Consider the following 14,561-nt stretch of genomic DNA (forward strand, 5'->3'; position numbering starts at 1 on the left):
TGCCAATCTATCTGGAGCTTGGTCCCACCTATGGAGGTTCTTCTCCACTTCCATTTCCTACAATACTTTACAAGTTTTGACTCCACACCTAAAGCTCTACTTTTTTCCAGTCTTGCTGCCTGACTATCACCTAATAGATACAGATAGTCTAGATCACCGTTTAGTTTAATGGAGCTGTTCTCAGCTAATCAATTGGCAAATGTTATGATTTTGTTTAGATTCTCAGCTTCTGCTTCTTGTCTATGACCAGGAAGCTCCGCCATGTCCTACCATGCACAAAACATTGTGGAACAGGGTAATGTGATGGTCGGTGGAAAGGGGCCAGTCTTAGTAGATAGAGTTTTTCTCTTAGACAATGCCTCATACCTCTCAACATTTCTAATAGCCAAAGAAGGATGCATTTGTTTTAGGGGGCTTTGTAAGAGGTATACTTGGGGGAAGGGCTTTAAAAGACCTTTTATGTGACTTTGTGTAACCAATGAAGGCATCTAGAAACACAGTATATTTCAGTTGCACAATTCAATTGTATTGTAAACACATTTCTGCTGTTTCTATACACATTATTGTATCTGGGATAGACTTATTCCCAGCAAACATGTTAAGATTATAGAATAGGGGGGCATTAGGGAGAGGAAAGAGTGACAATTGAAATGTATGACACCTATTGTTTAATTTATCTAGATGTCATTTTCTTTAGCAAATGGGATTCTGCATGAACAGTGGAGGTTTGCTTAGCCTGAGAAACCACATCTTGCTATGGTTAATATGTTGTAGCAATATAATTTCACAGAGTGTATTTTATTAGAATATTGTACTGGTGACATCATTATTCACTGAAAACTTATGCAGCTATAATGTCACACAATGGGAAAATGAAGAACCTAAGCTGAATCTATAGGAAATTATGTCAATATATCAATATTATATATATATTCTGCTATAACTTGGAAATGCATATTGTTTGTCCTGATACCTGCAACACATATTTCAAAATGCAGACCACATCATGACTCCATGACTCACTGGGCAGGGTGCTAAATGAGGATCCCCTTGCCCCTCCATAGATAAACTCAATTTACAGTGGCACTAGATGGCCACAAACCCTAGGCAATAGATTGTCTGCTTACATGCAAGTAACCTAGAGACATAGAGCTATGGGCACAGTATTCAGCAAATCTTGTTTTTTAGAGCAAAGGTAGAATTTAGAATTTTTAAAAATGTTAGATGTTAAATCTGTTACCCAACACATACAGTAATTCTCCCATTTTTGTAGATCATCCCAAACACAAAGAACAAAGCAGTTTATATTATGAAGAAGGTTCCAACAAGTATTGGGCTAGACAACTACAAGAATGTACTACAGTTTGGAGAGTTATCATGTTCATCGCTGAAGCAGACATCAGTTCTAATGGAAGAGGTAAGATGTGCCATAACTGTGATGTAAAATGTGTAAAAAGTGAAATTCAATAAATACAAAATAGGCAGAAATCATTGAGCAATATATGATAAAGACCTATTATAACACTTCAGGGTCTTCAACCAGATAGACCATCTACTGATTTTTGGTGCTTCAAGTTGTGAATGTATAGCAAAAAATCTTATAAAGAAAGAAGGGCCAAGTCACAAGGTTCTCCAGTGTCCTTACCAAGGAGAGTTTTACTGAAGCAATGTTGACCTTATGGTAATGACAGTGTCATAACTATAATTGGGCGCCGACAGAAAGTTTGTGTTCGTTTTCACAATACAAATTTTCTTCGTATTCCACAAAATCCATCCAACATTATTCTCAATAATCCCATTTCGTCGTCTGGTTGCCATGGAAACAAGAAATAAACGCATAGAAGATGTTCAATAAGGAATTTGAGACCAATGGATGGAAGAAAGAGGGTCAAAATTAGCTTAGAGTTGTGGTGTTAAGATAAAGAATAGTAGTGGAGTGGTTAAATGATCTTAATTACATTAATTAATTAAATTAATTAAATCAAAACTTTAGAGGGTCTTAGACACTGTGAGAAATGGCAGACAGAGAATCTCACTCTGTAAAATGCCCAGATGCAGCACAGCAGTGTCACATAAAGCAATCACAGTGAAATGAACGGATCCCCTGCCTGCTCTGCTCTTATATAGGCTCTCTTCATTACTAGTCTGCTAGATGCAGCACAGCCATTGGACAAGCTCTCAGCAGGATGTGACAGGAGTGAGCTGATTGGAGAAACGAAGATTAGCTCACTCCATGTCCCTCCTCTTAGTGCAGGCAAAATGATGAAATTCTCCTTCTCTTAGTGTAGTTAAAAAGAACAAATGTACAAAGATTTTGGTATTGCGCACATTCGTCTTTCCAGTGGCAGAACTACCAGGGTCGCAGGGGTCATGACTGCAACCGGGCCCTGGAGTTCTGCCAGTCAGGGGGGCCCAAGGGGTGCCGAGCGGTTGTTTTAGCAAACCGCTCGGCGCCCTTCTGTCTCCTTGGCTGCCGCTGCCTGCCTCATCGCTGCCCCGACTGAAGTGGTGGGAGCGTGAGGCGTCTGTCTCGGGTGACGTCATATGCCGGCGCTCAGCAGTGAAGCCGTGCGCACCGCGGCGAGACAGAGGCCTCGCGCCCCCACCACAGGACTGCACGGTAAGTGACCTACAAAGGGGGGTAGGGAGAGGGTAGATAGTGAGAAGGGGGAGGGTAGATAGTGAGAAGGGGGAGGGTAGATAGTGAGAAGGGGGAGAGGGTAGATAGTGAGAAGGGGAGAGGGTAGATAGTGAGAAGAGGGAGGGTAGATAGTGAGAAGGGGGTGGGTAGATAGTGAGAAGGGGGGTAGGGAGAGGGTAGATAGTGAGAAGGGGGGTAGGGAGAGGGTAGATAGTGAGAAGGGGTAGGGAGAGGGTAGATAGTGAGAAGGGGGAGGGTAGGGAGAGGGTAGATAGTGAGAAGGGGGTAGGGAGAGGGTAGATAGTGAGAAAGGGGTAGGGAGAGGGTAGATAGTGAGAAGGGGGTAGGGAGAGGGTAGATAGTGAGAAGGGGGTAGGGAGAGGGTAGATAGTGAGAAGGGGAGGTAGGGAGAGGGTAGATAGTGAGAAGTGGGTAGGGAGAGGGTAGATTCTCGCACCGGGGCCCTGCGTCTTTCGTTTCTTTTGTCCAATGTTGCATTAATTTGTTCGTTATTAGGACGAATGGACGAAACGGTAACGCGGTAGCAAGAAAACATATTAGTACGAAAATGAATGTGCAAGTCTAGTCATAACTTAAACTCTGAGCCCTGGGCAAGTCTGGTGTAATTTAGCCTACACTTCTGGGTATAGAATATTTTGTGCCACCTCTCTTCAATGTGCTCATACGGATAAACCTTTGGTTGAGAGGAGAACACATTTTTCTCTATATCAATTGTTTCATTTTATTCTGTAAAGACTATAGAACTCAGAACTTCAGTTTCATATATACAGCAAGTATATGCATACATGCACATATACTCTCACTATGGGACTGACTACATGCATAAAGTCCTTTTCTCTTTAGGCTTCCCTACATTACCAAGAGGTACCCAAAATTAGGGTTTCTAGAAATGAAGATATCTTGTCTTCCATAGAACCATAGAGAGTATGGAACATTTTCTTTTATAAATTCAGTACCTTAGCTTATTATATAGCATAATAGAAGTTATGTAAATGGAAGGTATTCAGATGAAAAGCATGAAAAGTAGTTCTTAGTACCACACCAACTGATGATGTTGTCCAAATTTGGGCTCTCTTTATATTTAATGGGGCCCAAGTCTCCCCTGTGGCTCTTGTACTCACACTTTTTTTCATTCACACACATTTGTGGAGAGGACTGTGTCGACAGTGGGACAGATCTCCAGACTATGGTGATAATATAAGTATGTCTCGTACAGAAAAAAATGATGGACGTTCCCCTTTAACCTAAACTACTTGGCCTAACCATGAGTTTTTGGTATACGGTATATTAGATTACTAAGTACTGTATGTCAACTGTATCTTATTTCAACATGGCTTAATCCGTAAATAAGAAATGTCTCAGAATTCTCACTGACAACCTCATATCTGTGAGATCGATCCAAACAGGTTTAAGACCTATCTTGATGTTGCAAAAGAGCATCGTTTGCCCTCATTTGTTGCTAAGAAAGACTTATAAACAAGAATGTGGAAATCGCTGCTGGCAAATATCACAAGTCCCATTATTCTTACTGTTTACTGAATTGTTAGAGCAATGCTATACATTCATCTCCAGCAACAGAATGCTTCATATCTCTCTTTGACTATTACTCAAAATTTCACAATAACACCTGATCACAGTGCAAATATTTATTTCAAGTACGATTAGAGTATGCGAGATAAAAGAACAATGCCAAGCAGCGTATTTTTTGCATTGTTCCTATTTTATGACTTCCACAGAAGTAACTTTCAGTGACAGATTCATGGGTCTCAGGCATGCAACATTGTTGGTTTTGATTTTTTCTTAAGTTAGTTCCTCTTTCTGTGGGATAGTGAAGTGATAGTGAAAACATTAGATACATATTCTATTAAAGAGTAGAATATCTGCAGTTTAAAAATAACTCAATGGGCAAGTGTTTGCATGAAGGAAAGCTTGTATGTTAAGGCAAGTGTAAAGGTAAGTAAGCATGTGTAAGGAAAGTATAAAATAGGATGTTTGTGTGCAAGGGTAGGCAAGAATACATGGGAAAATGTGTATGTGTGTATCTTGTTGTTCTTTTATTTTAATATATATTTAATTACATCAATAGTGACATACATCCTCTACCTAGGTTGTTGTACCTGTCCTATCTAATAAGAAGAATCACCGGTCTTGGCCCTGTTTTATTTCTGAAGACATGGATCATCATGTGGAGGATATGAAGAATAAGATACATATTGTAAAGGGTCTTTTAGCAGGAAAAACAATTTTACCAATTCCGACCACGGCAACAACAATTGAACCAATCCAGTACAGTGCAAACAACAAGTAAGAATGAGAATAATCTATATGTTTCTGAATGATACAGAATATACTTTGTGAATGGCGCTATGTTAACAAAAGTTGTTATTATTTATATATATGACAATAGTTTACACAGGATTTAACTACAGTTGTGTAAAAATACTTCCCGAGTCTGATTTTCTGATTGTAACATATTTTCCACATTGATTTTGATCAGATTGTTCTGTGGATTGTACTAGTTCTTGTTGAATGTTTGTCAAAAAAAAGCAACTGGAATAATGTTCTACAGTAAAAATTTGAACTTTTTGGTGTTGGTGGTACCACATGCCCAATAACCCCCAAATGTCGCTAAGTTAAAGAAAAACTTGGAGCAGAGACCTCAGACCGATTCTCAAGCTCATAATAATAAATCAGGGGCATGTACCTTACCATAACAACTGAATCTAAATTGCTATGAGGAGATTTATTAAACCTGAACGTGGAAGACAAAAATCTCAATAGGACATTGCACAATATAGGCTAATTTGGTAGTGGTATTTTTATTATTTTTGTCGTGGTCTCCCAGGTAATTTTAGCTTAGTAATAATTCTGCTATACATTGAATTATTTAAGAAAACAAAGAGGGATAATTCTGAAACATCATTTTTTGTTTGGTTGTGGCTAAACATATGGGTTTGTCGTTGGTTCTGTCCAACTCATGAAGAATGTTGCATAAGCCGGAGCCAAGCTGGCTTAAACTCCCTCCCCTGGTCAAGATTTTGGTTCTCAAAAGGCGCAACCCAAGAAGGAATGACTCAAATGCTGCGCACTAGCTGGCTCAACCACCTCAGTTTTTATGATTGTAGATTGTGATTTTTTTCTACTTCATTCATTTTTGTATTACAGGGAAACCCAATTTGCCAGAGGAGCCCTACACACATTTGAATCAATGATCATAAAATGGTCTTATCAGATACGGGATATAGTAGAAAGGGATTCTTCACAGCCTCTGGTCCAGGGTCACAACCCTGGTCCAGAAACAGAGCTCGATTTCTGGAAGACAAGACGAGAAAATCTTACAAGCATTTTTGAGCAGGTATGTGCTACATTACATTTAACTCTTTAATTAATATATCCTTTTGTCTCTCTCCTTTTCTTTCTTGACAATGTTCTGTTCGGGGTTATAGACCAACGTATAGACATAAAATATGCTCTAATGTATGTGTGTATATACTGGACCTGGCTTACGGAACCACCCTAAGACACCTGTATGAGCACAGAATTGCTCCCTTAATATTTTAAATAAACACCATATTTATCAATAAGTTGGTTAACAAGGTTAACAATTCCCACACCAATAACAATAACTAAAAACATTCAGCCCTTTTACTTTTCATGAGCCTGGATGGCTGGAGAATTTATTCTGAACAGCAAACAGCTACAATCCCAGAATGAAATAAAGTAAGAGAATGAACTTGAGGTCACACATTACACTGTAAACCCCATGCAATATCTCATCAGTTTGTAAATGACTCTAAATATCAGAGCTATAATATAATTCTGTAGCGCCATAGACAGAGAAACAAATCTGGGCTTTCATGGATCTTTACACAGTCACCATAGGGCAGCAGCAAGTATTTACATCATTATAATTAGGGTTGTAGAATTGCAAGGCACTCAACTTTAGCTAAACGTTATCAAGTTACTTTAATTACATCATCATTAATAGGGTTAGTGTGAAATGATTTGTTTTTAAAGGTGCTGTTCCATCTATTGTGCTGAATTTCAAGTGCCAATAAACTTTACAAAAATAACAGGCGTCTTCAGAAGAAGCTATGTCAGGAGCTATGAGAGTGTGATAATTATATGATCATATATCACATTGGGAACTGAAACACTGCATTGTGCTTTGAGTAAACATGTTTTATACAATCAAATATACATGGTACTCATGATATTCCATACAGGAAAAAGGCACAATCATCCTTTAGGCATCTTTTCTGACTGTGTTGATACATCATATATTAAGGCATGTCGGAGGCATATCAGCATGGGAGTGAATTCAAAGCCAATTAAGCTGCCCTGGGTGCAGAGTTAATGGGTGATGCCACTATATGAGTCTATCCTATTTTAGCAACCAATTATAAGCAGGAGGGGATGCCTAGGGTGCCTAGGTCAGCCCTTGGTTTTGAATAGACCATTACAATTCTTAAACTCTCTACACATTTACTGACATTCACTTAATTCTGTCTACTTTAGCTCCAGTCGCCTGCTGTTCAGAAAATGGCTACTATTTTGGAGGAGAAAGAAAGCAGCTACTATCCAATATTCCAGAACATCACAAAAGAAGTAAAAGAGGGTAAGTAAGACTGCGGCACGGCAGGCGCTTTACATGAAATGCTGGCTGAATTTCATGACATTCTTTCTATAAAATTGGTTCTCTGGCACGTTTGTTGAACATTTGTCAAACAATAGTCGCAAATAATACTAAATAATAATATTAGCTAAAGCCCCATGTCACGTTGCTTGATTGTTTGTTTTTGCTATTTTTAGACTTGTGCAAATGGTCCATTCGTTTTCAGACAATGAGTTTTGTTTCCTGTCCTTTCTTTTTGGACATAACTTAAAGGGTTTTTGCATTTGTTGTCACTTACCCCCGTTTACTGTCTCATGCGCACTCTCGCTCACACTCTCTCTCACTCTTTCTCACGCTATCATTCACACTCTTATGCTTCCTCTCTTTCAATGTCTCCTTATTTTTTCTATCGATCACTTCTGTGTCCCTGTCTCCTTTCCCACAGTTCCACTTCTCTTGCCTCTTCTTGTTTTTGTCCACTTCTCCTTATGTCTTCTTTCTTGTTCCGCTTCTTCCCATGTCTTCTGTCTTCATCCGCTTCTCCATGAACTAGGGATCCTGGTGCGCAAATGGGCAGAGCCTCTGGGCACACTCTCTTCCGATTGGAGGAATGGGGGATAGGCTGCCCTCTGGCTCCACCCTTTTGTGAAAGCGCACTGAGAGGCCAGAAGTATGCAGATAGATTTGCGGAGAGCGGTGCCGAAACGCGTCTCTTTCTAAACGAATGTGTAACCCTCTGTGATTAAGATACAGGATCATAAACTTAAGCTCTCGCGCAAGTGGAACTCAACAATATGGGGGGTCAAGGCGATGAATAAATATGCTGCTTCTCCAACCACTTCAACCGGTTACACTAATGTACATTGACATTTTATTATAGATAGCCTACAATGGACTTGTGCTTAACTCCTATTTCTCCAATCCTCTGCTTCCGACTCCCTGCATCCTATGGTTATTACATGGTCGTTATTCTGTAACGATTACAATTCGTTACAAATCTGGCAGGCATTTTATAGCCATACTCTTGGCAACATCTGTTTCCTTCTAGCTTAACAGGAGTGCTTCTACTTCTCCACCATGGGAAGTTTCCTCTACGGTCATATTGTTCTGACTTTTTATGACATATCTGTTTGTTGGCAGTTAAGAAAAATATGTACTAAAAAGTATAAAATCCCTGTTAACCTACTTTAATGTACTGTTATACATAGATATAATACTACGTGTCCTCTACACATGTAGAGTCTATGTCTGGTTATTATTATCACTTTGGCTTCATAACCACTACTGTATGAATGTGCATACTCACCATGATTTTAATCAGTTGTTAAAGTAATACATTGGAAAAAAATTCTATAAATTGTATGAATTATAAATTAAGTATTTTTTAGTTTAATTCTGTTTTTCAATTTGTTAAAGCACTTTGTGAAGCTGAAGATGTGGATCTACACCTGAAAGCGCTCAAGCCACATATAAAATCACTGGAGGAGGCAGAATTCCCTCACATCCAAACTTTAATTGCTCCTTTGCTTCATACTATCTGTTTGATCTGGAGTCACTCCAGGTTTTACTGTGTTCCCGCTCGGATTATTGTCCTCCTGCAGGAGTTTTGTAATTTATTCATTCAACAGGTACATTTCCCAACATCCTCTGTAGAAAGACTGGCTCCTTATCTAAATGTGACCATTAAAAGTGATTTGAAATTTTACAGAAATTTGCAAGCGTTTTTGAAAAAAATTATCTTGCTTAAAATATGTTAATATCCTTAGTATTCAAAGATACATAAAGGACTATACTATACAAACTAAACTACGACAAGATCAAGGGCTGACTAAGGTCTGAGTCTCTATATTAGGAGAAATGGGCCAACTAGATAAGGCTGAATTCTGTTTCTATGTTTTAAACTAAAAGTACTCTTTTAGATCACTTTCAGCTTTGTTACATAGCATTTACTTACCAGACTAAAACACTCAACATTCCATGATACTTTCCCCCAAATATACTGTTGTCTTCATTATTTGCACGACATTGCTATATGCTTTTCATGTCATCCTGAATTTATTCCATAATTGGTGATTAAAAATAAATACATTTCATACATATCAAAGCAGATATAAAAATTGAAACTTTAAGGCATTGTCCATAGTTGGTACCCTCAGAACTTGGCAGCTGTTGGGGCACTGTTTGTTATATCAATATATGATATGCCCCAAAGACAAAACTACACGAAATACTATGGTTTTACCCATCAGCCAAAAGGACCTTGAGTTTTGTTGACTGTTCAGTGATATCATAGCTGTATAAGTTTAATGCAGCAGTTTTTATCCATGAGACATTCACAGGAGTGGGATATTGAAAGATATATATATTTATATACATATAACATGTTAGGGACATTAGAAATACATTATTATTTTTATTATTATTATTATTAATATTATTATTTTATGTATACAGTGACAACAATTGAATAGAGTGCTTCTTGCAATACTTACATTTAAAGGGCCCCGCTCTCAAGTTTACAATCTAGAGGGATTTAAGATATTAAATTACAATTTGTGCTTATTAATTATCGCTCATTGGCCTACATTGACCCATTTATGCTCGTTATTCCAAACTGATTTTTTCCTCATTAAATTCCAGGCAAAATCATATCTTTCACCGGAAGACCTCTTCAAAGAGGAAACTGAAGATGCTTTGGAGCATGTGCAAGTTGCACTCGGTGTGCTCAGGAACTTTAAACATTCATTTCTAAGTCACAGAAGTAAATTGGGGACATTTTACAGAGATGGCAAAAGGTTCAAACCTTGGGATTTCAAATCTCAAATGGTGTTTGCAAGATATGACAGATTTCTTGAGCGATTAATGAAGATTGAGGTATTTAAATCTTCTAATTGTATCCTTTGCACTCCTGAACACTATAAATACTTACAGTAGTGTGATATGAATTGCAAATGAGCTCGCATACATGTATCATTTAAGAAAAACACTACTTTCACACCTTACGTAAGACACATATTCTACTTAAAATAATACATTCTTGTAATAGTTATAATTACAATTATTACCATAATTACTCCCATTTGACACAGTCAGTGACCACAACAATTATATTTAATTGGGTAGATATTACATTTTAAGGCTTTGAACCGCAGATACCTTTTTTTTCTGGGGGGAAAAAAATAATTATCCCGTGTGCAGAATTCTATGCTTAATTATTTTAATGAAAAGAAACTCATAGAGCACTATGAGAATATTTGTAATCTTATCTGAATGATGTCCAATATTTCAAAGATGCCATCACGTATGTAATAGTTACATTTACTGTACAGCTATTTCTCTCTCCACATGGGTTCATACGGCTATAGGATTGCGCTCAGATAAAAACTTTGCCTAAGACCTTTTGACAAGCTTTTGCTGTAGTTTGTATAGCGGTGTTTTTTAATTTGTGCTGCTAGTATGTCTCTCAACCAGTCAAAAGTTTTTCAATAGCCTATTGAACTGTATAGTTCAACTTTTTTTATTATAGCCAGGGGCATAATAATGAAGGCAAGGCTTTTTGGAGTATTATTATTTGTCACAAAGGGGTACCTTAGCCAATTGTAATGTCTATGGGAATTATATAGAGTCAGTTAGTGGGTTGCAAAAGCCAAAAATTGCAAGCCTTTGAGACTATCTAGGTGTCTTCTTATGCCTGAAGAAGAGACCTAGATAGTCTTTAAAGCTTGCAATCCATTATACGTCAATTACCCAATAAAGGTATCATTTTTACCAAACCGTTCTCACTTTCTATGGCTAACAGGGTACAACTCTATAAGCTTCCCTCAAGATCGTTCGCTTGCGAGCCGGGCTCTCTCCACCTAATGTATCGGTTTGTCTTAGTCTGTCAATTCTCGTCTTGTCATCCCCCTTGAATTTATGTATTGCGCTGCGTAAACTGTTGGCGCTATATAAATAACAGATAATAATAATAATAATAATGATAATAATAATAATAATGCAAAATAGAAAAGTCAATGTACAGTGTAAAGTTAATACATACCCGTAAAGCACTGGATTGTGTTATTTTTTCTTATTAGAAATACCCCCGCATTATCGCATTATTGTTGAAACTGTTGTGCATTGTTTTGCTAGCTGACATTGCATCACACTATATACTATGCTGTATCAAGATAAGCGTAACAGTGGATACAATGAATGTTTTTAACTTGTGTGTTTTACATTGTAGGATATTTTTGTAACAATGCTTGAATTTCAAAGACTTGAAAAGCTTGAGTTTGGTGGGAATAAGGGCAAAACCTTAAATGAACATGTGTGTCACTTGTATGAAGAATTCACAGAAAGCTGCCAAGTATTTAAAGACATTTCATATGATCCTACTGACTGTGCCTATAAGGTAATTTAACTTTTTTGCACAATGCTTGTCAATATCTAGATACACTGATTCAATGAACAAGTAATTGTAAGAAACAAATATATATATATATCTTGTGCACACAAAAAAATGTAAAAAAATCCAATAAATTAACTAAATTCCTGTTTATTCAACTCCAACCACAGGAAAAGCATCATGCAAAGGGACAGTTTTATTTAAGTGACTTTTAATAATTTCATATCTTCAATGCTACATGTTGTTTTTTTTTAATACTTCTAGAGTTTTGATTTCTTTATCGCCTTACCTGCTCTGTAAAGGTTTTCAAATAGTACCTGAAAAAACCTGTAACCCATAGTATGCATAAAAGAGCTTCCATAGACTAATTGGGGTTTATTTACTAAAACAGGAGCTGAACATTTGTGCTCCCTGACACTAGTATGCTTTATGAACGGCCAAACCCCAGCAAGCTTCTCCTACAAGAATAAAGTGACGGCTTAGGGTAATAGTTAAATATCACCTAACCAACGAAACTGCGTATTATGCAGGGCCAGCTCACCTTCTATTTTTGGGGATAAACTTGTCGGGATGAACCATTCATTTAGTGAGTTGAAACCTTAACTCTGTTAGACACTCTCATGCAAGACCATGGGTGTCCAGTGGAAGGCGCTAGTAGGACAATTGCCCCTCTTTGAAATGCCATGACTGGGCCACCCGATTATGTCGCTTCACTGCCCCTTGCACAGGACTAATAATTGTTTGCCTATAAAAGCCTTGTTATATGAACCGAAGAATTCAAAGCAAATCAAAGAAGACGCAAGCTATAGAAAGCGTGCCTTATCAAGTCTGTCGCCAAGAGTCCACTCAATATTTGCAGACTGATATTTATCTGCGGGACAGAATGACACTGAGACAGTCTTGTTAATAGCCATTGGGATTAGGGTGCAATTCCACATAGTTTCGTGATTAGATTTTCTATATAAATAATCTTCTAGTAGCGTTGTTCTTGGCTTGTAGTCTACTGATTTACCAATGTAACCCTTTGTTTTAATTATAACCAAATACGTTGGATTAATAAAACTTTTTAAAACAGATAGTATAACAATTATAATAATAATAGTAATAATGATGATAGGAAGCTCTACTTGTGAAATATTTTTATTTCCGGAGAACATTGATAGGTTATAGATAAAATAGACGAGCAACCGAAATGAATCATAGGTCAAAGCAGCGTTTCCTAGGGTGATATATAAACCTCTTGAGCTACTCCTGAATAATATAGGCAGTACTTTAAAATTAGAGTACTTAATAATGTTGAAAGGAATATTAAAGAAATCAAGGGGAACTATGAGACAGATTGAAAAATGCAAGATCAAGTGTTTGGAGAGAAAGAACTGAAATTTAGAAAGATGGATGACACTTTAGAGCAGTGGTTCTCAACCTTCCTAATGCCACGACCCTTTAATACAGTTCCTCATGTTGTGGTGACCCCAACCATAAAAATATGTAATTATATATTGTGAAATATGTGTTTTCCGATGGTGTTAGGCAACCCCTGTGAAAGGTTCATTCGACCCCCCCAAAGGGGTCGTGACCCACAGGTTGAGAACCGCTGCTCTAGAGGCATCTGAGCTCTGAATGTAAACTTTGTATTTATTTTTCCTTATGTGTTCTTCTTAAGTCTGATGAACAAAAGGTGCATGTACTAGCATGTATCCAATACTTGGTATGAAAATGTGAAAGTAGGCTTTAGGATACAAGACGTTTAGAGCTTGGAGATCTTCCCCTTGAAGGTACTCTGGCAGGTGCAGTCCATGTGTCATGAGATCATGAAGGTCCTTATGCAGACTCTGTCACTAGCTCTTGATGCAGTATTACCTGAGCAAGAATAGTAAACACCTGAGCTTTCACTAGCCAGAGCCACTTTAAGACAGTGGTGGGTCCTGGTGGAGCAATCCAGTCTGTCAAAACACACAAAACTGATCCAACATTACCACCTACAATGTAGCACCTTATTGCCATCTGGCAGACATCCAGTCCAGGAATTCTATTATTCCAGTATACCTATAATTTTTATATATCATATCACTTTCATATTGTTACATAGTGGTACACTGATACCTCGCTCACATTTTAAATGGTCACATTGTAATGTTTGTGATAATAGCTTTCCAAAGGAACTGCACAGCTGTGGACATCTTAGTGCTAGAAGAAATGCCGGCAAAGTCTAGGAAGAACATCTACGTGTCTGACCATCAGATTCCAGCGCAACCTTCCCAGATAGATGATGGGAAATTAAGGGAAATCTGCATGAAATGCCTTGGATATGACTTTATTGTATATCAAGACATGGAAATATAAATACGAAAAAAATCAAACATTAAATGAAATTATATGTTTTCACTTCATTTTCATTACTTACAGGAATTTGAAAATAACTATGTTGAATTCAAGGGAAAAGTACTGGATTTTGACACACAGCTTGCGTCACTGCTTTGTGAAGCTTTCAACGATTGTTCCGGTTTAGAATCGGCATTCAAGGTATGATGCATTTTGTAAAGCTTTGTCCAAGTGGTCAGAAATAATAAAGCACAAGGTAAAATTTACTTGATGCTTGGCTGATCATCAAAATGTGTGGAAGGCAAGAAAGGAACTCCAAGGGAGCACAATGTTCTCCTTTATTCTTATAAAGCTAGATTGTATGTATACTATCTTCTGTATATGAACCAATGCAGCTTTCCAATCTTATTTCTCTAACTGGCAGTTTGTGAATAAAGGTAGCAATTTAAAAGTGTTAATACGCACTCTGTGGTAAATTAATATGGTCACTAGGGAGGTACCTGTTCACTCTGGTGGAACAAATGGTAATGTGTTCATCCTGCTGTTACTTAATCAGAAAAGTAGATGCTGAAATG

The 14,561-nt window shown here is 37.6% G+C and overlaps 1 protein-coding gene across 1 annotated transcript in view; it reads left to right on the plus strand.

The window, feature by feature from the left end:
- Positions 1-261: 261 nt before the first annotated feature.
- Positions 262-14,561, plus strand: part of DNAH11 (dynein axonemal heavy chain 11) — a 94,972-nt gene continuing 80,672 nt past the window's right edge. Inside the window, exons 1-9 of the mRNA XM_053466806.1 lie at positions 262-306; positions 1,274-1,417; positions 4,770-4,966; positions 5,828-6,017; positions 7,181-7,280; positions 8,694-8,905; positions 9,918-10,151; positions 11,503-11,670; positions 14,071-14,187. Coding sequence (XP_053322781.1) covers positions 262-306; positions 1,274-1,417; positions 4,770-4,966; positions 5,828-6,017; positions 7,181-7,280; positions 8,694-8,905; positions 9,918-10,151; positions 11,503-11,670; positions 14,071-14,187 — 1,407 coding nt within the window. The remainder of the gene's footprint in view (positions 307-1,273; positions 1,418-4,769; positions 4,967-5,827; positions 6,018-7,180; positions 7,281-8,693; positions 8,906-9,917; positions 10,152-11,502; positions 11,671-14,070; positions 14,188-14,561) is intronic.

The sequence above is a fragment of the Spea bombifrons genome, chromosome 5 (assembly GCF_027358695.1).
Source record: "Spea bombifrons isolate aSpeBom1 chromosome 5, aSpeBom1.2.pri, whole genome shotgun sequence".
Classification (NCBI taxonomy): domain Eukaryota; kingdom Metazoa; phylum Chordata; class Amphibia; order Anura; family Pelobatidae; genus Spea; species Spea bombifrons.